Raw genomic sequence first — 27,972 nt, 5'->3', positions numbered from 1 at the left:
ATGGAAACGTCATGGTACAACAATATGGTAGTAATGGCGGCCGGAAAAAAGTGTAAACATCTAAAACTTACTTTGGCTATCTAGACGACACCTGATTATCTGCATTGAACAAACAAGCATTTATATAAGCAGTTTTCCTAATGCTCTAACTTCTAAAAATCATTACATAAGTATTTATTTTTCGACAAACGCGAACGTAACTCTGTGTCACGCACCGGCATAACTCTGAAATTTAAAATGCGCTACCGGGTTTCTAAACGAAGCACAGTATTGAGTTGTAAAACTCTAAACAGATATAAATTTATGAGGATAAACACTTTGGTGGTTCCATAATTTATGATGACGTCACGTGAAAACGATCTATTGTTTCCGTATCTTCTTCCATTTTTCCCCGACGGGGAAGAAGAGGGAGTGACTCGGACCGTCTGAGGACCACGCTAAACTTTCAAGAGGGTTTCTTTAGCTAGATAAGCGTTTATTTCGGTTGTCAAAATTACAATGGGCGACAAAAGTGTGGAAACATATTGCTATTCTGGAGTACTTGACACGAATTTTACCCCACAACTCCACAATTTTAACCCCTCCCCCCAAACAATGTTGGATTTCCTGACCTTGAAAAGGGGGAGGGAAGGTGAGGGGATCTCAGTTGAATTGGAATAATGGAATATTTCAGTTTGCACTCAATTCAGCTAACACAATGACGTAACTATCTTCCCTCGCGCCATCATTACTAGTTTTCGTACTTGTATACATCAGTGATGCAAATACCGCAATCTAATCATTTTCCAGCCTCGTACAGTTTTTAAGATGAAGATAAGCACTCACCCTCTCATGCGAATTTTAAATAGATGGCATTTTTCGGTTGCTAACTGCAGTAACACACAGTAAGTCATCAAGCGGGCACAGAGGGTTCAAGATTGTGGAAAAAATACCTAGCTTTTAATATGTTGTGTGACCTTTTTGCAAGGATAATTTTTTTGTTTTGATAATTCAGCTGAATGGAGTGCAACAGTGGTCTGAAATTATACGAGGACGCGAACTTGAATTGAAATGACTAGACGATTTCAAATCAAAATTGCACGACACAGATGTCAATTGCCACTTTATTACATCGATCCTGAATTAAATACAGGGTTTTGGCCAGTATACCAATAATCCAGTAGAGGGTTCGTTAAAAAGCGGAACAGGAAAAGCTTTACGTCTCATTTTGTATGCAAAATAGAAAAAAGATCAAATTTAGAGCAAAAAGAATTGCGATTTGTGAATAAATCACGCTGCTGAAAGCAAATCAGATCACAAGGATCATCTTTGATTTCAAAACAAATGTAAGAGCTACGACGCACTTGTAAAGTTTGGAGAGCGACTCTTACGCTTCTTTCATGCCCCTCACTTCCCGCGGGCATAAAAACTCGATAAAGCACGCTAAAGCGGAGTAACAAACAAACAAACAGTGCAGTTCAACCACTTTTTCGGCTTAAACTTACTGGAAATAGAGGAAGAAAAATGGAGAACACGAAATAACAGAAACAATTCCAAAATTCTACATCTGTTAATCAATACAGCACTTATTAGAACGACATAATCAGTATTTAGTAGTGATTTCAAGATCCCTACAAAAAAGTACTGGGGGATCATTTCGAGTTCAGGTTAAAAAAAAACAAACAACAAACACAAAAGCAAAAAAGAAACCAGGGATCATTAGGGGTCAGAATCATTACATAAAAGGTCAGAATAGGAGCTAGAAAAAAAAAAAGAATCGCTTTTTTCTTACTCCCGTGAGATCAACAGGAAATCAAACGAACTCGTTTTGATCGAATGATTCGGTCCTTTTCTTCAATAACATGTAGTAAAATAACAAAGAAAAGTGAGACAAAAACCACGGAAAACTCATGCAAAGTATGTTAAATAGAGATTTATTGATTTTACTAAAACACACTAAAGCCTTGTTTTCACTATAGCGACAAGCACAAGCACAGCTCTTATGTCACTGTAAAAACGTCCTTGACCCAAGGATAAACACAAGCGCAAGCTCAAGGGTTAAAATGCTTCCTTTCTTTGTGCTTGCGTTCGCTTTATGCCATGTGAAAACGAAACACCGCATTAGCACAGTCTGGCCAATTAAAACACTCGTTCCAGATTTCCTCCCATTTGAACAAATCTGCAGAGGCCGCGGTTGATTTTGATGAAAAGTTTTCCCACGTTTGGAACTGTAGAATATTGTATGACAAAAAGTGTAGGGAATTTAAACACAGAAATTAAAAGGCACAAGCGTCAAATAAAAGCCGTAGCTCCTCCTTCGTTCCATTAGGCATAAACACCTTATTCTTGCGCTTGCGTCTCTGGTGAAAACCAGGCTTGAGAAAAACACCGCAAGCAATATTTTTAATTTTTAACAAGCCTTCGAAGTTTCTCTCTCTTATTCTTGTTATGATGCTTCTTCCAAGGCTTGTAAAGCAAAGCACTAGCTTCTTGTGGAGGGACAATACCATACTGTCTTGATTCTGTGGTGTGGAAGCCTCGAGAGAAACAGCGAACTTGTTCCTGTTAGAAAACAAAAATTCAAAAGTACGCGTGACGTACATATGGACACCGCTTATTACTATTTCATTTCCAAAAATCTCTACATTTTGCGCATTTTGTTGAACAGATTTTATTTTTGGCCACTCATTTTAGTGTACTTAAAACGGTATCTATACTTCATGTTTGATTTTCCCAATCACTGGACATAGAAACATTGCGTTTTGAAGTCAACGATTCTCTAGACTTCCATACAATATATCAGACTAAAAACATGGCTGCTGGTTCACTAGGTAAGAATGAAGACTTCTTTTAAGAGCAAAATTAAGAATCGCTCGTTTGGAAAATTTACGGTCTGTTTGTTGTGACGAAAAATTTACCTGTTCAGCTTGTTTGAGGCCATTAAAACAAACTTAACCACAACATCAGAGGAAATATTGCCATTTCATTCAAAGAGAAGATTCAGAAAAGCCTCTCATTGCTATACCAGGCCGAGTTTGATGGCCCAAAATTTATAATTTAAAAACTATCTTGATTCTTCTGTCAGATTCTGGAAGTTCTAAGCGGACTTCTATGTCTTGTGTTCTTACGTCACTATGATAAGACTGAAAGGTTGATCAGTCGTTATCTTACTTTATCCTAGTGTTTCCCTATCTTTTCTGCAGTTAACTTTCACCTTTTGGTAATGAGTGAAACGAGCCGATAAGCAAAGCTATCCAGTGGTACAAACCTTACCGGCACCTACTAGTCTGCGACGCAGTCAGTTATTAGTATCACAATTTGGCAGTGTCAGGTCAGTAGGCTGACCATAGTTAAGTGGCAGTCCCGCTAAAGGCGGTCCACTCGATTTCGGGACCAAAAATAATTTTCCTTCATTTTTTGTCAGTGAAAAGGGTTTGACACACACATATAAAAAAGCACTTTATCATTTTCCAATTCCTTATTTTTGCTTTGCTATGAGCCAAAATTGAATTTTGGACGAACTGAGGTTGCCGACCGTGATCAGAAAGGCAAAATTCATCGATTTTGTGAAGCGCGCTACGTCGCCTAAAATGCAGCTCAGTGAATTTCGTTTTCTCACGAATTTTAGGGTACATTCACTACTTTGACTGACGAAATATGGAAACTTTTCGAAAAATTCTAAGCTTACCAGCGAGGCTGGAAGACACCCTACTCCGAGGCCTTTGATCACCTACTAAAATTTAGCCAAATTTGACGGGGAAAATCTCAAAAGTTGGGTCTAAATGAAGCCTAAAAAGCACATCACAGTAAATTTTATACCTTAATAAACCGATCTATAAGTTCAAACCGGTGGGTATCTCCTTGGATTACACACGAGAACAGATTAAAATCTGCCATAGTCAGTGTGTTTACATAGCTATCGCTCGTGTCAAAGCTCATATGCATAACCCAAGCACCCGGTGAAAATACATCTTCTTCCGTTCAGGTTCGTTTGTTGGCCTTCTGAGTAGTGGCAAATAGCTTCCTTTAATACTTGTGTACACTCTAGATCCAGTTTTGAGGTGAAGGTTGCATTAAAGTTGATCAATTCTCAAGACTTGCGAGACTGCAAAAGTAAATAATGGCGCCGGTCTGCAGAAATTAACCGTAGCCGTCGTCCTGACCCTTCAATAAATTCCGCCGCAGATGTAGCACTAGGAGAAGAAGAAAATCGTAAGTTTTCATTTACCGTTTAATGGCAACTGAATCCTGTACTACTGCCAAGACTACTGGGAGCTTGAGGGCTATATGCCCGAATTTGAAGAGCAACAACAACGAAAACTTGCCGGTTGCATCGCTGGGAAATGAACGTGAATGAACACGACACGCTTGAATGGAACTATGTTTTGCGATGAATGATGGGCTTTACTTCTGTTTTATGAATGATGCTTGTCTTTTAGTATCTTGCATAGCGCAGAAAATAAACTTCGACCTGACCAAAAATTCGATAGCCTATTTGTGACCGTTGCGGCTGACACAGTTGCCCAGCATACGTTATGAAGGGCTTTTGTTGAAGTCCTTATTGATAATGATGAAAAAGTAGCTTCTGCTAAGAAACATACCCAATTCAAGACTAGAGTGCTAAAGCCATACCCAATTTATAACCAAAATTGCCAAAATCGATACCCTATTTATGACCCAAACGGCTGAAAAACCCAGGTAATTGGTCACGTTACAACTTGCGTGACATTCTGACGAAGCTGGTGCAGCTTTCGTTGTATAAACGGTCCGATAAACGGATCCCGAAGTTTATTTTATGCGCTATGCAAGATACTAAAAGACAAGCATCAAGCATAAAACAGAAGTAAAGCCCATCATTCATCGCAAAACATAGTTCCATTCAAGCGTGTCGTGTTCATTCACGTTCATTTCCCAGCGATGCAACCGGCAAGTTTTCGTTGTTGTTGCTCTTCAAATTCGGGCATATAGCCCTCAAGCTCCCAGTAGTCTTGGCAGTAGTACAGGATTCAGTTGCCATTAAACGGTAAATGAAAACTTACGATTTTCTTCTTCTCCTAGTGCTACATCTGCGGCGGAATTTATTGAAGGGTCAGGACGACGGCTACGGTTAATTTCTGCAGACCGGCGCCATTATTTACTTTTGCAGTCTCGCAAGTCTTGAGAATTGATCAACTTTAATGCAACCTTCACCTCAAAACTGGATCTAGAGTGTACACAAGTATTAAAGGAAGCTATTTGCCACTACTCAGAAGGCCAACAAACGAACCTGAACGGAAGAAGATGTATTTTCACCGGGTGCTTGGGTTATGCATATGAGCTTTGACACGAGCGATAGCTATGTAAACACACTGACTATCGCAGATTTTAATCTGTTCTCGCGTGCAATCCAAGGAGATACCCACTGGTTTGAACTTATAGATCGGTTTATTAAGGTATGAAATTTACTGTGATGTGCTCTTTAGGCTTCATTTAGACCCAACTTTTGAGATTTTCCCCGTCAAATTTGGCTAAATTTTAGTAGGTGATCAAAGGCCTCGGAGTAGGGTGTCTTCCAGCCTCGCTGGTAAGCTTAGAATTTTTCGAAAAGTTTCCATATTTCGTCAGTCAAAGTAATGAATGTACCTTAAAATTCGTGTGAAAACGAAATTCACTGAGCTGCATTTTAGGCGACGTAGCACGCTTCACAAAATCGGTGAATTTTGCCTTTCTGATCACGGTCGGCAACCTCAGTTCGGCCAAAATTCAATTTTGGCTCGTAGCAAAGCAAAAATAAGGAATTGGAAAATAATAAAATGCTTTTTTATATATGTGTGTCAAACCCTTTTCACTGGCAAAAAATGAAGGAAAATTATTTTTGGTCCCGAAATCGAGTGGACCGCTTTTAGCGGGACTGCCATTTAATAGAGGGGAATGGTTATGAAACCTGACAAATTTCTTTGTTATATGTTTTTGTCCGCTTTTTTCGCCTTGACCGTGCACAAAACACAATAGCTGTTTACTCCGTACTGAGGAACTAACCAACTACGTAACCAACTACGTAATTCATGCATAGTGTATGAGCGAAAGACAAAAGATTGTGCACGGTCGTGGACGATCTGGGCATCTTTGTTTGCTTCTTTGATGTTTGCCTGGCTTCATAATCATTTCCCTCTAAAAACTATGGGCTGACATGACTTCAGTCTGGCAAAATACCTGTTTAAAGAAATTCTTGTCCACATCGCTCATCTAAGAAACAAGACAAAACATACGTCAATGTCCAAACACGGTGGAACAATTTACACAAATTAGTTTCACGACGGTAATAACACGAAACCTGTAGCCCCCGGATATCTGACTAAATCGCAATATAGAAATTGTGCATTTTAATTTCACAAAAAGAGAGAAAACTCCTCCCCCCCGCCACCTCTACACAAATCGGCTCATTGAAGTGTTTTGGGGCAAAACCCAGGCAAAACAATTATTTACACTGCAGATACTTATTCCTGGCCTTCATCTCGACAATTGCCAAAAACTGCCAAAAACGTGGTTTTACAGTAATGAAAATTTATTCTCTCCAATTCAGTTTATCTCTTGGGCATACACACAAGGCAAAACCAGTTTGTCATATAGGTATCATAAGGAAGACCATTTCGATAAATCATCATTGTTGTGATGAAAATATTTCAAGAATTTGTTATGCTAATGACTAATTGCAGCATTTAAATGCGAACAATAAAAATGGAAACCATTAAATGATATTAGAACTAAAGTTCGCACTAATGAAGTGAATAACAAAATTCGATCGCTTAATTTTGACTGATATCGGAATTTATTGTGATTTGATTCTCTAGATTTTTAGTTCTCTGCGTTTATAGTTTTATACGATCAATTATCGTAGATTTTTAGTTTTAATTTTTAGAATATACAAGGGCAGTGAATTACCTGTTAACTCGCTGATTACTGAGCTAAGCGTAATTTCACGTTAAATAAAGTATCGTATCGTTAAATTTGCCAGCTTATAATTTCCATAACGAAGGAACGAAGGAACAAGAAAGTGCCACAAGGGCTGAAATCAAAGGGTATGAGAAGATCCAGGCGAGTGGAGCGAACTTTCGTTACATTATAGCGGAGCTCCGGCGCGTCGTAAGCGAGCGAGCGGAGCCCCGTACCTTAGAAAATTTGGTAACCAATCGATCTAAAAATTTTGGTTGTCACGTGACTGTCCGCACGCCAAACCCTATACCTTGAAAAATAAGAGTAGCACCATTACCATAGGTACATATATGTTATTTGCCGGCGAGGCGGTCCGTATAGTGAAAAACTGTGACCGAGGTCTTGAAAATGCTGCCGAGGCCGCAGGCCCAGGGCAGTATTTTGAAGCCCGAGGTCACAATTTTTCTCTATACGGACCGACCTTAAAGGGGTCTTGTACCCTCAGATATAAATTTTTCTCCAAAAGAACATTTTTTCGAAACACGAAGATTCAACATCTCTGATCATTTGCAAATGTATTTTGAAACAATTTTAGTCTAATCACTCCTTGATTTACGTTTAAATGAAGAAATCTGCACACTGATGGCTATATTTCAACATGGCGACAACCATAGCAACGGTTGTGTAAAGTCCAAAACTACTCGCAAAATGGAGAGATGTGTACTTATGAGAATTTTGCATCACGGTCCCGAACATTGTTTTCTCTACCATCTTACACGCTTCTTCAGTATACTTGGTTAACATCTCTATGACTGGTGTGTATTCGGGTATTCAATGGAATATTTATGTAAGACCTTTCGATACACCTCCTCCCCCTGCCTCTACCCCCTCCCCGGTTCACAGGACTAATTTGGGCTCTCGGAGAACGAAGTAAAACTTTAAAGCCTTAGTTCTCAAGATGACCAAATAGACGGATCACCAATACCTCGCACACGGTATCTCCATTGGGTTTCCACCGAATGTTGCCAAACTTTCAAGATTGGTAAAGGACACAATTATCTAAGTCGTGAACCTCAAAAAGTTGCAATTTATGAAATGTTTTCCCTGTTATTTAGTTAATATAGTTAATATTAGTTAATATTAGTAAAATGTTTCCCATTTTCTCGAGAAAAAAACCCCCAAAACACTGTTTTCTGAGGTTTGCTCCCTGGACAACTTGCCTATGGACAGCATGAACACCACTTTTTAACACTTAAGAGTTATTCACTAACTGTTGTGGCATGTGACCTGGAAAAGTTAATTTTTTTTTTATTGTTCACATTTAAATGCTGCAATTAGTCATTAGCATAACAAATTCTTGAAATATTTTCATCACAACAATGATGATTCATCGAAATGGTCTTCCTTATACCTATATGAGTGCGAAGTCCTTAACGCCAAAACTGTTCCACAGAGTTGCTTTATAAAAAAAAAATATTTTTAAGGTATAAAACCCCGTTAAGCCGGCAAATAACATGTTAACTTTTTTCCCAGTGGAAAATTGGTTTTAATTACAAATGGGTTGTTTACGTAACTTTGTCATGGTGCCCTCTGCTAAAGATTTGTAAAAAGTCTTTGCATCGAGGGAGTAACTCCGATACTATACAAAGAAAGATGCATTAAAAATTTATTTCGAACTACTTTATGTTAGTTGCATTTAGTTTACTAGTCAAATTCTCCAAATTTTTTTTCCGGTGTAAAATTTCGTGCAAAGTTGGAAGTTGAACTGTTATTACTCTGGGAGAGAAGGAGGTCGCAAATTCACCCCTGACACGTAATTGACTTTTCTTCCGACAAATTCCTCGCACAATCGTCTGTTGGAAAGTCCCTGATATATTGGGTACATAATTTGTACAATCTTAGAACAATTGGGTACACCTATTTGGATTAGTTTGTTAAAATTTAACTGGGCAAAAATAGTGAAACAACATGCTCACAACTGATCATTTTTTGAGTTTCTGATCCTAGAAAAACAAATCTTTTTTGTTCCTTGATGGTTAACCTTTACATCTATATATTACTTTTATTACAACGACAATCGCGCAGAAAGGAGCGGATATATTCTTGCTCTAAGTAGGAATAAACGAAAAAAAGAAAAACTACCTGTTTGTGAGCTCTCTCTCTGGCCTCCCGATCTTTCCTCTCAACATCAGCAAGGTTTTGCAGTTTGCCGATTTGCTGAAATTCTGTTTCATCCTGTCCAGGTGGTGCAATGCAGTATAGAAGTTTACCCTACAGAGAAAAGAAAAGAAAGTAAAAAAATTGTTTCCATCTTATACAATGTTCATTGAAGTCTAGTTCGTCTCAAAAAACCGGAATGATGTTTTCTTTTGAAATATCCTGTAAGCTGACTAACTAACCCTCACATAATCCTTTAGGATGTAGCGGGCAGACCTGGAGCAATCCGGGATTCCGTGCGAGGTCATGAAACCTCTGATATCTGCAAAATAATTAAACAACTCTCTTTAGTCAGTCTGGTTTTCAGTTCCTTGCTCTGAAGTGAAAGGAACAAAGTCTGGCTTTACACATAGAAGTAAAAACTTACAACCATAAGCAGACAGCAGCTCATCAGCATAAGGAGCCCTAGTGGGATCCTCTCCTTCCTGGGGTGGGGCAATGTTAATACCGTAAACTACTTCAAGAACACCACGAGGAATTCTCTGACAGAGGTGGTTTAAGTCAAGGAAAATGAATACGTACAAGCAGCATGATGTACTACTCAAACACAACTCTACACCTTTCTTCGACTAAAATCAATTATTTATCTATATATTTTTCATTACTAGTTGACTTAAGCCACTTTTAAAGGTTTGTCACTAGTACTACAGGTTTATCTGTATCATCATTGTGGCAGGAAATGAATTGTTTAGCACAACAATTCTAGTACTGGAATCGAGACAAAACAATTGATAATAGTTGATTAAACAGTGAGTACAAATGCCAAGCCCTGAGTCAAGGCAGTGCGATGGAGAAAGATATAAGAGAGACAGCGGGGACATGGTCTCTCATCTGGTCAATTGGTAAAATTCCATTGAGGATCATCTCAGCTTTTGTGGACACAAATGAAGGAAACACAAGGCCTGGACAGTCACACAGCAACACCTCATCATTAACATAAAGTGTCTGCAATAAAGAGTTCAAGTCAAAACATGCAAGTACAAAGACAACATTTGTAACTTTTTCATTCTCAAGTCTAGCTAATAATTTCAATGTTGTAAATGCAACAATTGATCGTACCAAGTTTTCTGTAATTATTGCATTGAAATCTAATGAAGATAGGAGGTACAGGGGGCAACCGTATAATTGACCGAAGTGCTAAAATTAATACCTGAAAGTGCTTTGTTCGCCCAGGAGTTGCTGAAACGGGAACCTTCTTGTCATTCAGAAGAGTGTTGATTGTTGAGCTTTTTCCAACATTCGGGTACCCAACCTGTAAAGATATTGAAAAAAAAAAAAAAAAATGAGAGAGCACGCCCTCAAAAATCTCTTGAACAATTGGATTATAAGCTCGAAACTCTATGACTGTATTTCTACTCATAAAAATCGAGAGCCAGTAATCTAGTGGTAATTAAGAAGATCTAAGAAGAATTCTGAGAGCATTTCCGTAAAGAGCAACAATTTTCAATGTTTTATTCATTTAGTACTAAGCTTCACAATTTAGATAAATCACGTGGATTGTATTGTCACTGTACGTGCCCTCGATCATTAGTTTTTTCAACAGTTCCAAGTATTTTTCTTGTCGGGGTAACGGTAAATGTCCTTCTTTAGTCTTGTCAGGAATTTAATTAACCAATATGTTCCTCCAAAACTTCGGAAAAACGAGAAAACGTCACCAATTTGTTGACGACTTCCAGCCACTACACACTAATCGCTGATAGTGTAATTGTATTAGTGTACAAGTAGAATTCTACTAACTGACTTTATATACAAATCACATTTAACTAGGAATGAAAAACTAACTAATCATTACTCTTTTTCCAAAACCATCTCCTCCACCATGTGATACAACATGTTTTTACTTTTAACTGGAAAATAATTCTCAACTTATTATTATGTTGACTTACTAAACCAATAGTTGTGAGCAGCTTTTGTGAATAATCCGCTGTGTTTTGTTGTTTTTCCCTGTGAAGCGTTTTAAATAAAGCCAACAGCTCATCTCTCGTCAGAAGGTTTGCTGACAGCCCATCAAACAAACGTTCATGCTTTGAGTCCGTATCTGAATTCAACTGAGTGCCAACACTAAGGCAGCTGTTTAACTCCTTTGCCTTTTTTTCTAAGGATACTTCATTAATTATTCCACAATCAGTAGTACTATCAAGGTGTGCTATAAGAGGTAGTTCTTTTTCTGTTATAGATTGGTTGTCAGTTTCTACATCCACTGCTTGTTCACTCTGATAAGATTGAACATTTGAGGGAAGATGTTTACAGTCCACGTCATTGGTGCTGTTGCTAGGACACATAACATTTGCAATTCTATCTTCAGACAATGTTACTGAAAGATCACTCATATGAAGGTCCGACTTTATTGGACTGTTTGCTTCAACGCCAACAACGCTTGAATCTTCAGCACCTTTCACCTCATTCTCGACTGCCAATTCTGCAAGTTTTGACCAAAGTGTCAAATTTTGCAAAGAGCCATCCCCTTGTAACTCTTCCTCTCGTCCTTCCCTTTCCATTTTCTCTTCCTCTTCCTTCTCTTTCTGACTCTCCTCATTACCTGTAGCCATCAACTGGAGTGAAAAACATATATTCAACGATATATGAAGTATTGTTACTTTGTCTGCTATTAACAGTTTAAAATGCACATCGGCTTGAACAACCACCTGAAAGGCCTGGGTGACAGTCTTAGTCTTGACAAGTCTTATTCAAACCTCTTGAGAGATCTTTAGGAAAGCCAAACAAAAATCATATCAATTTTCTTAATGACCAATTTCCCGAGTTTGAATTTACCATAACATCACCATGTTCTGGACACTTTTCCACAACACATTTATGGTAAGAGTCACAGTCAAAGGTTATCACAGAATTTCGACAGTAAGACGTGTTGCGTTACAGTAACCTGTATACTTTCCACTCTACTTCCCTTCTTTCTAATAACAGCAACTGACTTTCAGTTTCACTGGATAGTTCAGTACATCAGGTAAGTCTACTTGACTGATCAGCAAACGCAGCCCACGCTCTTCCAGTTTTAATCGTTGTGTGTAAATTAATGTTCAACATTGATGTGTTTGCACTGATTTGGGCTTCTTTTAATCAAATGCCATCTTTTCTTTCAAACTTTTGTTGCCCCGCCCAGCTTAACAATCATGGTTATTACGGAAGAAATTTATTAGTTTAAGATCACCCTGCTTTTAGCAAGTAAACAAAACCAAACATATCAGTACAGTTTATGCACAGGTATGGTGCGGTTTATTTTGGCACATTGTCAACAATAAATACTATTACAAAATTTCTGAAAGGAAACACATAATATAATGCCTTCTGTATTCTTCTTTGGACACAAACGTTCATGAAAGAAAACATGCCATGTTCAAGACTCAGTTTGATTATGTTGCTTCTGATAGCTGCACAAGGCTTGTAGGTCACAGTCACGACATTTGACAATGCCTAGCCTGTTCCACGCTCTCGGTCAGTGGGGACAATTAAAAAAGCAGGCAGGCGACGAGCGGGATCAGCGATAAGCGGGTCTCTTTTCTCTACCAGACCCACCCGCTTTTTCCATCCTACCCACTAACCGAGAGCCTGGAAGGCCCTGGAACAGGCTAGACAATGCCTACTAAAAAAGTCATGGGGGCACTTACAAGCCTCTCGCTTTCCTGTTGTGCAGACCAAAAAGCCACCGGTAATCCAACACTTCTGAAGTATCTTGCCCAGGAGTCTCTGTGTACACAAATCATTTCATAACAGTATAGTCTGTTTTTTTAATATTGTTGAAGAAGGGACCTGTCAGCTCAACAAATACCCTTAGGTAGCCATGAAGGTAATCAACTCTAAATTCGTATTGACTTGATAGCAAAAAAAACTTTCCAAAAAACTTTCAACTCCACTAGACTGCTCTGACAATAGAATTGGTTTTCGGGAACACATTCGACAGTGAAACACTAGTCTAGCTATTTACCTTTGCTCTGGAGATAACAAATCTGCTTTATTTATGAGAAGAAGATTGCATTTCTTTGGATCAATGTCAGTCACATAATTCTCCTTAAAACAAGGAAAGAATGGTGGTTATTAATCAACAAATAATATTTTTTGATCACATTTTTTGTGTCAAGATGGCAAAATATTGGTCAAGTTCTTTCTCGTGTGTGCTGTTCCAGGTCCGTAAACATGCAGTAAAGACCTGGCCAACATCCCATAATCTTGATTTACCACATACGGCCACTTTAAGGAGAAAAAATGATGCTCAAGAATCAAAGTGAAAGTAAAAAGGTTCAACTAGAAGTAGAACCGAAAATAGAGTTTAACTTAGTAAAACAAACAAGCAGCTGTTGTTTGTCTTCAGAAGATCAGAGTGAGTATCAGTTAAATTGTTCATGTTAACACATCACGTGTCAGGGTGCAGAGCCTCCTGAGACCTGGACCTGAGCCTCCACTGGAGTACGTGTTGATTAATTCTTCTCAAACTCATTCATGATTAATCAAGCCGAAAAAAGGGGCAATCATAACTGCGAGTATTTGGATATGTGATCTTAATTAGCACAGATTTTTACAATTATTTTGTTTCTCCATTTTTTCCTCAGTTTCAGTTTTGATGGAGAAGACATCTCAAACACTCAAGACTTCTGACCACATTTCCAAACACCTTGAAAGTTAGTTAGAAATACTCTGCTGCGACGTAGTTTAAACTCTCTTCTAGGTGTTTGGAGATGTTGTAAAAACAGCCTCCCGTGTTTGATAAATGCATCACTCAGTTATCAATTTCAGTTTATTCCAGTCACTCGTTTGAGAGATGGTTTTACCAGCACCGTTTTGTTTCCTTTATCTTACTGTCAAATGCCTTCTCTAACAAACAGTTGCTACGTACGTGTCCGATTGAGAGGCCATTACAGTTCATGTTGTAGTATATATCATAGACAGCTTTGGATCACAACCCGAGTTGACTTACTCAACACATTTTGACATCATTCACATAGAGTAAATGTAGATACCATAAATGCCAATGATTTTGAGTTGTTTTAAGTTTCGAGTTAGGTAAACCGGATTCTAGTACAGCTACCTTGTGTGTTTAAGGGAGATGCAAAGCTTGTGCTCAAGTCCAGGAAAAAGTTATCACTCTTCTCTTTATTACTGAATGTGTTAGAAAGGACTACGACTTATGCCCTACATTACTCCACCACTGGGAACATTTCAGTGACAATAACTGCACTGCATAAGGATGAAATCCACGTACTTGTAAGAACAAAACAAAACAAAACAAAACATTGTCTTACCAGGTCTTCACATCTAAACAAGAGGGGGTTTCTTGCATCCACAATCTGGACAACTACGTCACTAGAAGAAAGCACAATACATTGACTAAAAGTACCTAAGAATTTTATCCTCTCCTCTGCTAATCTTTAGTATGTATATTTCTCGACCTCTTGTCTCTCACTTCCCTGTCTGGCTCTTTTCCTAAGAGGTGGCAGCCAGACAGCCTCACATGCTTCACATGACTGTGCCAAAGATGGAGGAATCTAATGATCCCTAAATTGCTTACAGTTTGAGACGGTTTGGCTAGGGTATGCACAAAAAGCTACCATTGGCATATCACCAGTTTTTTATCACAAAAAGGGTATTTCTTCCTTTTTATGCCATTTTTCATTTTCTTTTTCCATCTCTTTCCTCTGTGTTTTATGGGCCTTTCAGTCAGTCAAGTTGTTTGTGGGTTTACATAGTGGAGTTGTAAGTTATACTGAAGGAGGAGGCATGGCAACATAAATATTAAAAGTATTGCTATTTCAGTTCATGCTGTTGGGTAGTCTGTATGCAACTAGATCAAATTATGGCCTTACAATAATAATAATGATCATAATAATAATCATAATCATAATCATAATCATAATCATAATTATAATATAATATTAGAATTTTGTGTATTGATGTCAGTGTAGTATACACTATACAGCATATTCCTATTTCGCAGTTGTTTTGTTTTCCCCTCAAAAGTCAGTAACTTTCTCTGTACCTTTGAAAAAGCTAAACTTCAGTGTAGCTTAACTTGCTTTATGTGTGAAGAAAAAAATGTTCTTATATGTCATTGATACTAAGTGATTGCACAAGCTGCCTACTTCTCCCTCTCCCACCATTTGGTCTTGCTGCTTAAGCTTTGATCTGACAACATTAATTGAAATAGGTGTATACTCGTTACAAGAGGATAGTACCTGCGTTCAATTACTCTCCACAACTGTCTCCAAAAGTCGAGATTACGTTCAAATGGAGTTAGGAGTATATGATCTTTTTCTTGTAACCTAAAATAACGACACAGGTTTTTTACATGTATGAAGCTCAAAATAACCAAAATCTATCTTTGCAAGTAAGGAATTATAATTAAAGTGATACATGTTACTTACTTATGACAACCTAATTTTGAAAGATGATAAATTATTTTTACAACAAGGATACTATTCCACAACAACTTTGCAAATAACCGTCTTTTTACATGTACTAAATAAATGACTTTCTATATTTTTGTGATCTGAAAAAAACAGAGGAACAAAAGGAAAATTTCATGTCATAAGATTACATGGATCCTTGTTGAAGGGCTAGGAGCACATGTTGCTTGCGTCAAATTCAAATATATGTAATTCAAAGGGAGATGCAGTGACCTAATGGTTAGAGTGCTGGAGGTCTGGTTTGAGTCCTATCCGGGACCATTGTGACACTTTACCCTCACAATGCCTCTAAATAGGCACTGTGCGTATAAATGGGTACTGGAGATTTAATGCTGGGGATAGCCCTGCAATAGACTAACAATCCACTGAGGGGGGGGGGGGGGGGAATGCTCCCAGTCACTTCATGCTATAGACATGGAATCAGGCGGGTTTTGTTCAAATCAGAAAATTATTTCAGTCTAAGAGTTCTTTGAGTAATGTGAAGATTTAGGCAAGAAAGTTAAAATACATGTACAATTATCATGATGTAAATAAGCATTTTCCATATTTTGGGTTAAAGTACAGAAGTCCATGATCTACAATAGTGCTGAAATGAATTCCCTAATGGCCAATGGAGGGTACGCAATTGATGTCCCCGCTGCCATATTGGTGAACCATTAGTACACCAACTGGATGCCATTGCCTATGTCATTTGAGTCTCACACTCCCGAGTGCCTTTTCTCTTAGATCCTGCGGTACGACCTACATGGACATCACTGGATCATCTTTGGCAGATTCAACTAGCTCTATTTATGGGACTATTCTTTGCCTAAGATAAATCAGTCACATATTCATGATTTTACATAATGCATGACATTTTTTCAATAACTATGTTTTGGTCAATGCCTTGCATGACTCACACATCTGGTTTGCAGGCTCACTGCCTCACATACTGTATACACTCCCTTAACATCCAGTTGATGGTTTTTCTCTGGGGCAGAGACAAGATTTGTTTACCTCATACTTAATTTAACACTGCATATTCACATTCTTTTTTTAAAATATCACTCCATGCAGTATCAAGATAATTATAACCAGCATACAAAGCACCATGGTCTGGGCTGGGCTATAAAGGGTACATTTACTGGTCTTGGGTCACATGCAAACATTTACCATTTCCTTTGCTTGCAACAAAAAAGGAATATTATAGTAGATATCTACATGCAGGCAAAAGAGTTTCAAATTAAATATGGCAACAAGTTGGGACTAATGTAAAATACTTGATGCTGGTACAATTAATCACAGTTAAAATGTAACAGATTTGCTTTTGCAACTTTACTTCGAGGGTCATACAAGGGTATTCTCGTGATGCATGATTAGCTGATTTTATTTTCCGTAAAACGTGAATTTAGGAAACTATGCCTTGTGATCCGTGACCTGAAGGTTTTGCATGACCCGTGAAGAATTTGAATTATTAACCTATATTCATGATTTCGCCACTCTGTTCTACGTGATTTTGAGACGCAAGTCCTCAAAATGGTTAGAGTTGTCTATTGAGAGTGACTTAGATATGCGATTCATCAATATGGAGCCTTGACTTAGCCTCTCATGATTTTGCTTTCTTCAAACACTCTTTCTAGTATAAGAAGAGAAAGAGTATCTTACTTGCTTAAATTTCGTGATTCGGGAAAACAAAATTTTTACATCCGTGATCCGTGATCCTCTATATATTTTTTCCGTTCATGAACTGTACCAGAGATCCCTCTGTGCAACCCCCTACTTAGGATCTTACTGTGCAAGTTGTCTTCTCCATTGAAGAAAACTTTCCTTCTCTGTCTGGTCTAACTCTTCAGCTGTCATGTTCTCATCCCATTCTGGCCTACAACAAAATGAAACAGCTACATGTACCTTCATAATGTTTTGTGCATTAAAAAAATGTTTCTGTCAAGATGAGCAAACCTGCGAGGAATTCTGAGGAAATGTTGATGCTCTTGCTGTGCTTGTTTGATTGCCATCACTGTCTCACTAGTCAAAAGACCTTCATTATACTTTGGAGTCACAATTGTTGTATTCAGCTTTTCTGTATAATAAGTTAAGGGAAGTAAGAAGGTAAGTAAGTACATGTACATAGGTAGGTAGGCGGGTGGGTACATGCTTAACATAGTTTTTTGGAGAGCTACATCACACCTTAATTGGCCCATAGAGGTATGCCACTAATCAAAGTGGGCATGAGCACCTGATCTGTACCAAAATAATATGTAAGAAGTAACAGCAGGAGTACATTTCCCTGGCACTACATGTACATACATGTCTCATGCAAGCTGACATAACTTCATCTGCATTACAAACCATACACTTCCACAGCCTAAGATTAGTATCTAGATTTAGCCAAGCCTGAAAGTGGAACTCCTAGGCCAGGTTGTTCAAAGCCTGATTAAGCTAACCCAGGATAAGTAAGAATTTTGATTTGAGTTCTTTTAAGTTGGCAGTGAGGCTTCTGTTTATATTGTTTGGCCTTCTGAGTTTCAATAATCTCAAACTACACAAAACATAAGCAGTGAGAAACACTCTTGTAAAAGAAAGATTTATACTTTGGTTAACTTTTAATCCTGGGTTAGCAATAACCAGCTCAGTTCCGAACAACCTGACCCTGATTACAGTAAGTTAACCTAGTTTGAACCTGCGATCCACTCGAAAAGCCAGTACTTGGTCAGCGGTTCACTTTAACAAAACATGTGACCTCTGCTAGTTTTGAAACACTGATCATTTATCAATTTCCTATGCAACCTCCCACTGATTTATTATCAGTTATTATTCAAGCCAAGTACGTGATTTCAAAATCACGCTTTCATAAAATCGTGATTTTCACACGTATGTAATAGTTCTAGAAATTTTGCCGCTAGGAAGTTGTCTTTATTGTGGGCACCACGTCTCTCACAACGCCTTAGTTTTTTCATGTAGCATAGGCAATATAAGACGATGCACAACTTCTTTTACTCAGAGATTGTTGGTTAAGTTACAACACTACTGTGCTATGATCAGAGGATCCAAGTTACCTCTATTTCAAGTGTATTTTGCTGTCTCTCTGCTACCTTTTGGTGCAAGTCGTCAACCAAATTACGTAAGTTCTTATTGTTGTAGTTATTTGCTAAGTCACGAATTGTTAGTCTTTTCTTTATCACAAAAAGATTTCATTTAGTCTATCTAGGTTTTGTTGAAATCGCTTTCACAGCTCTACTATTGCTAAGGCTTATTGTCAAGTTGCCTTATTAGTCAGCGGATACCTTGTTTTGACAGGTGTCAATTGACCATACAATGGATGTCCAATATTGAAGGTGTATATGTATGTTGTAAATCAAGGCAGCATGTGCAGATGTAAAAGACCTTGAAAAACACACGCATGCTTAGAGCATGTGGCACATGTATGGGCGTTGTATGGACAATCACGTGACAACCAAATTTTCACGGCTCGATGGGTTAAATTCTCTAAGGTATGGGGATCTCTCCACTATAAACTGTATATTTCTAGGGCTCTACAGTTATAGGTGTAGGTACAATGTTATCATTCAGTAATGAGCTGTAGTCTAGCTTCTACAGCTCTACATTTTAGTGATAACTTTGTCTGCATTGCAAACTGTACATTCCTACTCCACATGTTAAAGGGGAACCCACATCATATAATTATACATTTACAGTACCGCTCACACGTATTGCAGCACCTGGAATGTGTAAATTGTGAAATATGCGCATTTTCATGCATGTACCAAATTTTACACACATGTAATAGCCTGAAAAGCCTTATTACATACTTTTTGGTAATGTTATTTAGATCACATTTAACATGCCTTTTGTAACCAGTCACATGCATATACATGCATTTTTTTACACAGAAGTGATATGTGACATATGCATGCCACAGTTGTCTCAAGGTTGCCATTTCATGTGTATTTTCATTGAAATAACTACTAACAACACTCCACAAAAATTGAAAAGTTTTTCATGTTTACTGAGCCACATTCACCAGCATTGTTCATTTTGGTCAAAAGAAAAATGTGGAAGAGATTTAAGGACATTTATGCTAATTGTTTCTGCGCATCTTTACTGCACACGCAAATTCGCACACCAACTGTTGTATGATGGATTGGTGAATGACACATTTTGTCAGAGATATTTGTCAATCTTGTTAGTGACTGTCACAACTCGTTTTCAAATAACTCACATGTTGCAACTAAGTTAGGGATTATAACAGGTACGTCACATCATGTTACTAGGATTGTGAAATCATGTTAGTCACAATTTTCATCCAATAGATAGTCACTGGAGAGTTTTTGTTGGCACTGCATTCCCTACTTTGCGCAAGAATATATGAAAGATAAATGAAGATTTTATTTGAATTCAAATCTATGCCGGGTTGTGATGCGTTGTCTCTGTTTCAACATTTTAGAAGAGATGGCAACCCTTATCACCATATTCTAAAAGTGTAGTTTATATGTCAACAACACTGTTGAGCAAGAAGAGTATACAGTTTATAATGCAGATCTATAAAGGTACAAGTAAAGGGCAAAGAAGAACTTTGTAATGCAAAAGGTTTATGTTGCAGGCAAATTATCAGTGAGATAAAGTGTATTTCATTAGCTCTGTAAATAATTAACCCTTTACCTGCAGTAAACTCAGTGCCAGCCAGTTCAGCTGTTGCCAGGAAATCATCCAAAGCACTTTGCTCAGTGATGGACTGCAGGTTGGGTGCACTGTCATTGTCAAGCTCACTGCAATGCAGCTAAAAACAATACACACAAAATAAACAGAAATTGTATCACCTGACGACTGTTGATGTGAAAATATGGAAAAAAACAATATCATTGCACTGGTATCAGGTACAGTTTAATTTACCATAACAAGTAAAGCTACTAGAACTTGATGATAGATGCAAATGCAGCCACAACACTACTGGAAAAAGACCTGAAAAAAATTTCAAGTCTTTTTCCAGTAGTGTTATCACCACATTTGCATCTATCGTCATGTCTTCATTTAATTCCTACTGTTGGACATCTATTACTACTAGAACTTGTTTCTTCAACAACTTGGATTGGGGTGATGTCCCCTGAAAAGCTCTAACAAGCTTGGTGATATAATCCTGCTACTAGATAAGCAGCCTGGGCATAGCCAGGGGAGGGTTCCAGGGGTTCCGGAACCCTCCTTTTGGGTTACGACTTAGACATAAAAAACTGTTGGGGGCAACAGTACAATGGAGCGTCTAACATGTTCTACTAAGTGAGGCACACAAGCACTGATACAGGAAAAAAGTCTAAAGGCTGTGTACACACACTGCAGGGCTCACTGTCTGAACTTCCCAATTGTTCATTCCTGTGATCAACCCCTTATAAGAAACATGCTTTTGGAACATTCAGTGAAGTTTACAATGGTTTAAGTATTCACTGAAGCGTAACTAGCTTTTGCTAGCCATAATTGAGAAAGAAATACCAGAGGCCAGCTAAACAAATGTGCTCAACTTGTGTCGAACATGATGGGTTGAAAGGTAAAAGGACATGAAGTTTTCCTTGTACTTTTGCCATCTACAGTAAGAGCACTAGAAGCTCTGTCAAATGCACGGCTGTTTGCAATTCAACTCGGGAAACTACCTGAAACTGCCTGGAACAATTGTTTAGCACATTGCGCCGACTAAAGACTCACTTGAGTCTGGACTTGCCCTAATGCAAATTCATTACAACGGGCAAATAGAAGTTAGTAAAACAACCAACCTTTTTGTAGGAAAGCATCCAAGATGCCTCCTTCTTGAAGATCTACATCTTAGCTGAGTAAATGGTAAATCATAAGACTACAGTCTTATCCATTTTTAATTTTGTTAGTGTTTCTTTAGGAAGTGAGATTTGCAATCTCCTCTTGGAAATCCTAGTTACGCTTGGCACTGCTGAGATAATTCAAAATTTGTGCTCAAAATCAAGGAAATGCTATCTCTGAGGACCTAGAATACCAAACTTTTCCGGGGAACATGCCCCCAGACCTCCCTAGCAAAGAGCACCTCCGGTGCTGGATTTTCATTTTAATTGGGTCACCGATACTATAGTAGGAACCCCTCTATGCAAAAATGCTGGCTACACCCCTGGCACAATTTGATTTAAGTAAAGCTACTCTCCCCATTAGATTGGTGGGAGTGGATGATCCTTGTTTAAGATAAAATCTGGGAATTTTAGTCTTAATTAAGACAGAACCAGCCGCATAACTGTTGTCATGGAAATGGCACGACAGGTGTCATTACCCCGGTATGTTTCTTTTGTGATGTACATTTCTGGTGCCAAGTTTAAAGAACACTGCTTTAATATTTCTAGAGTTATTCTTGATCGAGTGTTGTGCTGTTTTAGTGGAACCACCTATGATGTCATCACTTTCCTTACAAAAACGTAAATATCTCTTAAATGAAAAAAGATATTCCAAAAAGGAAAACGCCATTCTTCTTTACTTTGAAAAGCCTCGCAAATAAGCAGCAATTATTTTTTACTTCATAGGCACTTTAATGCATATGTTATTGCATGTTGTTATATTTTTGGGAGCCATTTGATTAGCGCTAATCATATGGCCCCCCAAAAACATGCTATTTACATAGATGTGCTAAAGTAGTAGTAGATTTATAACTGACAATACAGTGTAAGTCTGGTAAATGTCTCTGGATAACCAGCTTGATGTTAGTAGTAGTAGTAGTAGTAGTAGTAGTATACTTTATTTACCCTCGGATTGTAGAGTAGCTTTAACAGCTAATGTCTCCGAGTATTTCAACAGCACAATGGGCAGAGACCAGACCACAACACCGGGAACTTCGTGCCCTGCTTTTTACGATTAGTGTGTGGGTTCTTTAACGTCCCCTGCTGACCATAACAGTGAAGATGCAGGAGACGGGGCCTACAGTTTATCGTCCTTATCCGAGAAGACTAGAATATCTAACCATTTGCAGATGTCATTGCAAAGGCAGCATATTCTGAGTTAAACCATTTATTCGAACTTGAAATGAACAGCAATCTCTACGACCAATTACAACCCTAAAAACTAGTAAACAACATCTCCACATGGTCGCAAAATCTCCACTAAGCGTTCAAAGTCATGTGACCTAAGTATTTGCACTTTTTGAGTACACTATAGCAAAATGTCCTTCACATCAGTTAGCACGACTACAGTTAAATGTACATTTAAAGACTACCATTCTACCGTTGCACGATTTACGTTTTAGTGAAAGCCATTTGGTTCTGTTACTGCATTTAACCTCCCTTAATAAAGGAAGTAATACCCAACTGGGTAACTGCGAAGTCCGAGGTGCTTCCAGAATTTCTCGCGTTTCACTAAAGGCTTTAAACGTGGAGCTATTTCTAGTATAGCACATAAGCTTGTCTCTAATAAAGGCCCTCTTGTTGCTCGTGGGATGAAACAACTCAAAAGGAATGTACAGATACTTATTTCGTGGCTTTTGATAGGTAGAAAACTGCAGAGTGCTAAAATTAGCATCTTAAGTTTGTAAAGAAATAAATCGAGAAACGAAATACTACTTTCGTCAATAACACAGTATGCAAGTTTGATACGATCATTCTTGCTATAGAGACAACTATGAAACTCTAATAGGATTTCTTTGGGACCCTTCCAAACAAAAAAACATTTTTGATCTTTTTAAAAAAATTTTTTTAAATTTTTAAACTTTTTTTTATATTTCAGGGGCCACACAGTCAGCGCTAATCGTATGGCCCCCAAAATATAACAACATGCAATAGCATATGCATTAAGGCGTTTCTTGTAATGTCCGTTTACAACATGTTTCAGCAGTTATTCACTTCCATGGGAAGTTCAACTTAGGCACGCCTTAATCATTCCCTGAAGAAGTCTCAGATAGAGACGAAGCGTATCGGAAATAAACAAAAAAGCTTACAACTACAAGAAGTCTTCCTTTGTGCTGCTCACTGGTCTTTGTTAAAAAATTAAAAAATTCCAATAACCTTCCAAGCAGATGTGCTTAGAGGGTAGATCCTAGAGCATAGAGCAAAGATTGAAGAGAGTAGCTGGTAGAACATGGAGAGTAGAACATAGATGGTAGAACATATCGCGTAGAGCACAGAGCGTAGAAGGTAAACTCAATACAGAATAGGCCCTTTGCAGCTGGGGACACATGACCAAATTTTTCCTAGAAAATTTTTATATTATGGGCTATAACTTAATTAAGAATGCCAGAAATGGAAAGAGCGCATCAAAAATACCAAAATGGCCAAGTTTGAGGCCCCAGGAATTCACGAGTAAGTTTATACCACAGTTTGAATTTTCGGAAAATTTAGAGGATTTGTATGGAATAACTTCCCAATAACTTTTTCCATACAAATCTTCTTATTCTTTCAAAAATTCAGACTGTCATAAAATCTCATTCTCTGATGATGGGGGCTTCAAACTTGGCCATTTTGATATTTTCGACATGCTTTTTCCATTTCTGGCATTCGTCAAGTTATAGCCCATGATTTTATGAAAAGTAGGTCACATGATGGCTTAGCTGCAAAGGGCCTACTGTATTGTACATGTACATTAAAAAGATTATTAACATTTTGTGAACTGTAATAACACTAAACATTCCCCATGCACTTTAATATTTGTTACAATAACTGTGAGCCTCTACGCCGGCCCGTAGATAGAACCATAGAGCATAGAGCATAGATGGTAGAGGGTAAACTCAATACATTTTTTAAATATAAAACGATTAAAGCATTGTAAACTGTAATAACACTTAAATAACACTTTAATATATATGAGATATATGCGAGGAATATGCTACAAATTGAAATCAAATGTTACGAATTAGGCAGGTAACCATAGTAACAATACACAACTATGGTAAAAGCTATGAAGTAGGTAATATATCTTTCCAACACCTAGGAGGAGACTGGTGACAAAAACGTAGAGTCGTAGAGCTCTACAAAAATGTCTACGCCAAAGTAAGCTTCATAACATAGGTGCCAGTTGCTTTAGGAAACAGTAAAAGGTTGATTTTACGAGAATACGCAATCATTGAGATGCTCATTTCACTAACATGAACAGTAACATGTTGATTTCAGGAAGCTCTTGAGGTTAGGGTTCTGTCCCCTGATCCCAGAAGTTCGAAACACTACAAATCATGCGGACTTGAAATGATATCTCTGTTGCAATTGATTGTTACTTGTTGACCATTGTCTGTGGGACTCCCTGTATTAATTAATTCAACAAATCCATTTCCTCTACTTATATTGTAGTGAGTTTATTGTTGTTTACTAGGCCATGAAATGTCCACAGAAGGTGATCGCAATGCATGTCTTCAACTCACGCGCGAGAAAAGATGACAGTCAAAGCAAGACATATTTTATCACGCTAAAATCAGTTCTCCCTTTCCAAACTTTGACACTGGTAACACTTGGCAACTGGAAACAACTCACGAGAGGGTTTTTTTTCTTTGGCAAAAAAATGCTTTTAGACTTTGCTGCCTGGATTGACCTGAACTCAAACAATGACTTGACTGTGTCTGTGTTGGGAAATAAGAACACACTTTGCTTCTTTAAAATGCGTTGCTGACTTACCGGTATACCAAGGTTTTGTGATGCCTCTCAACCACGGCAGGCATGCAAGGTACAAGGTATTTCCTTTGGTGCTAGATTGATCTTACGTGTTGAATTTCACATCACAATAACCAATATAAACAATCTGTTTCCCAGATTCCCACTCTTTTTCCTTTTTTTCTTTGATCTACATGAAGACAGTTAAGATTCTGAAGGATTTGATTTGACTTTGAACTTTATAAACAGAAGCTACATTAATTTTATGTATCGTATTAGCATAAGATGCTGCTATCTTTGCCTCAGAGAGAGCTATCTTAATCCAGACAGATTTTTTTCCAAAAATGTGCAAGCGACTTCAAAAGGTCCAGGTCAGTGTTTAAAATATACCGTAATTTGAAGCCAAAATCAGAACCAGGAAAAAGATAATAAGAACTAAACAAGGTTAACCCGAAAACACTGACCCCCGGTCCATGGACCCCTACTACGGACCGGGTCTGCGGACTACCTATGGACCAGTCCATGGACTCCCCCCATGGACCCACTCTATGGACCACCTTCTAAGATATAATAAAAATAATAAATAAATATTTCAGTAACGGGTTGTCTAATAGATTACTCATGATGGCAAAATTTTGAACGTTACATTGTGCAAACGTAACAGACCTGGATTCAGGCTTGGGTGCAATTTAAATCATTACACATTGCCATTTCCTTTGCTGTGGCCATAAAGTAGACGAAAGACGCATATGGGGAAGCCTCCGCTGCCATTTTCTCCAGCCCGTTCTCCTGTAGGTTCGTGAACTCGTTCCAGGCTTCACAATTTGCTCAGTGAAATAACAGATACAACAACAATTAACAGCCTAAAAATATATCCTCCATAGCCAGATTGAGCCATGAATGGAAGGTAAGAACTTTCCTTCTTACCATCCGCATCTCCTTATGTTGAAAACAGCTTTTAGGCATTTTATTTTGGGGATGGGGTGGGCTGTTAAAAACACAAGTCTGTTACATTTGCACAGTGCAACAATCGAAAAATCACCGACACGAGTCTGAATCTATTAGACAACCCATAAGTGAAATCTTTATTTATTATTTTAACACTATTTTAGGGTGGTCCATAGAGGGGGCCCGTAGGGGTAGTGCATGGACCAGTCCATAAGGTAGTCCACGTACCCGGTCCATTGTGGGGGTCCGTGGACCGGAGGTCAGTGTTTTCGGGTTACCCACTAAACAATTTGACATAAAACAGATATGCATATGGCCCGTCAAATGATACTATAGATATTCAAGGAAAAATGTGAAGGGTGCTGAAAAAGTTTTCAAAAAATAACAAATATTCATTTGACTCAGTTTTAAAAATGCGTGGTTACCACCACATTTTATGTTATGAAATGGAAGTGGCAAGCCTAATCTGGTTGTGAGGAAAGGCTATTTAGATTGTATTTTAGCTAAACCAGAAGGAGAGCTGTCAGGGACGCTAAAAGCGCTGTTGTTAAAAGATAACAAAACTTGGCAAAAGTGAATTTTCATGAAATCTTTAACGAAATATATTTTCCTTCTTAATTTATAGGAAAATGGTGACATCAGCATTTTTGTTTGAGATTCAAGGCTAATTATCTCAGAAAAGTGTGTGGTTACCCCCGGTTTCCTTTGTGGATTCGATTCCAAACTACTTTATCCTTATGGTGCAAATCTGGCAAAAAAGACCAGTCGTATTTAGCGGGCACTGTCCTCAAGTGTAATTACAGGCAACAATTAAGGTCATTCCACTGAAATAGAACTTGCACTGAGATTTTTGTGAGACTTTGCCTGTTGATTGTTCATATTATAGGAACTTAAATTTTGAAATAAAAATGAGGGGTCCCCATGTTCATTTAGGAGCAACAGCACCTTAATTATACCCAGTAAATCCTTATAATAGCACCATGATTGTAGTCATGATTGCTTGCTAAATTCATGTTCCTGACGACTGTTTTTTGTTCTACACTGAGAATTGGTCCATATTTATTTTATACAGAGAAATTTATTACTCAATTCAAAACAACAGAAAAAAATGATAGGTCACCATACTCATTTGCGAGAAAATGACCATTTACCTCTATGGTGAGGTCCAGCCATAAAGAAAAAGCCGCCATTTTGTAATGTGTGCACGCTAATCACGCGTGAAATTATGTGCAGAAGGGATGCGTAATGCAATACTGGGGAATGACCTAAAAATCTAAGCTTAATAGTAATAGTCACAACTGGGACGTTAATGCGGACGTGAGTATCAGTGAGATTGATTTGTTCGAGTAATTGATATAAATCCATGTCTTATTGTTGATTACATTAAATGATATAATTGTCATGTCAGAATTTATCCCAACAGAGCCTCAATATCATGTGCTTTGCTGACTAATCCATACACATTCTATGCTGAATCACCTTACAAGATTACGTTAGAAACTGTAAAAGAATCTTATCAAAGAAAATAAAGTACCTTGAAGGTTCAAGCTTAATTATCACCGACAATTCACCAATGTACGCATGAAATGCGATGCAAACATTACAAGATTTAAACTTACCTTTAATAAGATACAATTACACACAGAGATCAGAAGAATTAACCTTAACTTACATCATTTGTAATTCAATGTAAGTGAAAAAAACAGACAGCTCTAAAGCTTAATTCGTGACATAAAAAAGACTTACCCAGCTATTTGCGTGCTTGATATTTCCACTACTTTTAACCCTTTGTCTTATAATACTTTTTCCTAGGGACGGTTTGCTTTTCTTCCCCATTTTGCGTGGACTTCAAGAATGACACGTGATAAATACAAGTATAAATTAGGAATATTATATGATTTATTAACATGAAGTACTTTCTTTTAATGGTTTGTCACGTGAGATTGTAAGGTGCACTT

General features: G+C 37.9%; 1 protein-coding gene across 1 annotated transcript; it reads right to left on the bottom strand.

Moving 5' to 3' along the window:
- Positions 1-31: 31 nt before the first annotated feature.
- On the bottom strand, positions 32-27,883 carry LOC145482675 (large subunit GTPase 1 homolog). Its single transcript, XM_081461310.1, has 16 exons — positions 27,761-27,883; positions 20,160-20,277; positions 17,460-17,580; positions 17,293-17,379; positions 15,291-15,377; positions 14,361-14,421; positions 13,049-13,131; positions 12,732-12,810; positions 10,995-11,660; positions 10,259-10,360; positions 9,910-10,053; positions 9,476-9,599; positions 9,291-9,370; positions 9,034-9,162; positions 6,172-6,204; positions 32-2,541 (listed from the first exon to the last, which is right to left on the bottom strand). Exons 1-16 carry the CDS (start codon positions 27,848-27,850, stop codon positions 2,383-2,385), a joined length of 2,163 nt encoding a protein of 720 aa, XP_081317436.1. The 5' UTR covers positions 27,851-27,883; the 3' UTR covers positions 32-2,382.
- Positions 27,884-27,972: the final 89 nt, after the last annotated feature.

This window comes from Orbicella franksi, chromosome 3 (genome assembly GCF_964199315.1).
Source record: "Orbicella franksi chromosome 3, jaOrbFran1.1, whole genome shotgun sequence".
In the NCBI taxonomy this organism is placed as follows: domain Eukaryota; kingdom Metazoa; phylum Cnidaria; class Anthozoa; order Scleractinia; family Merulinidae; genus Orbicella; species Orbicella franksi.
Note: the sequence above shows the minus strand (reverse complement) of the source record. Positions and strands in the feature narration are given on the sequence as shown.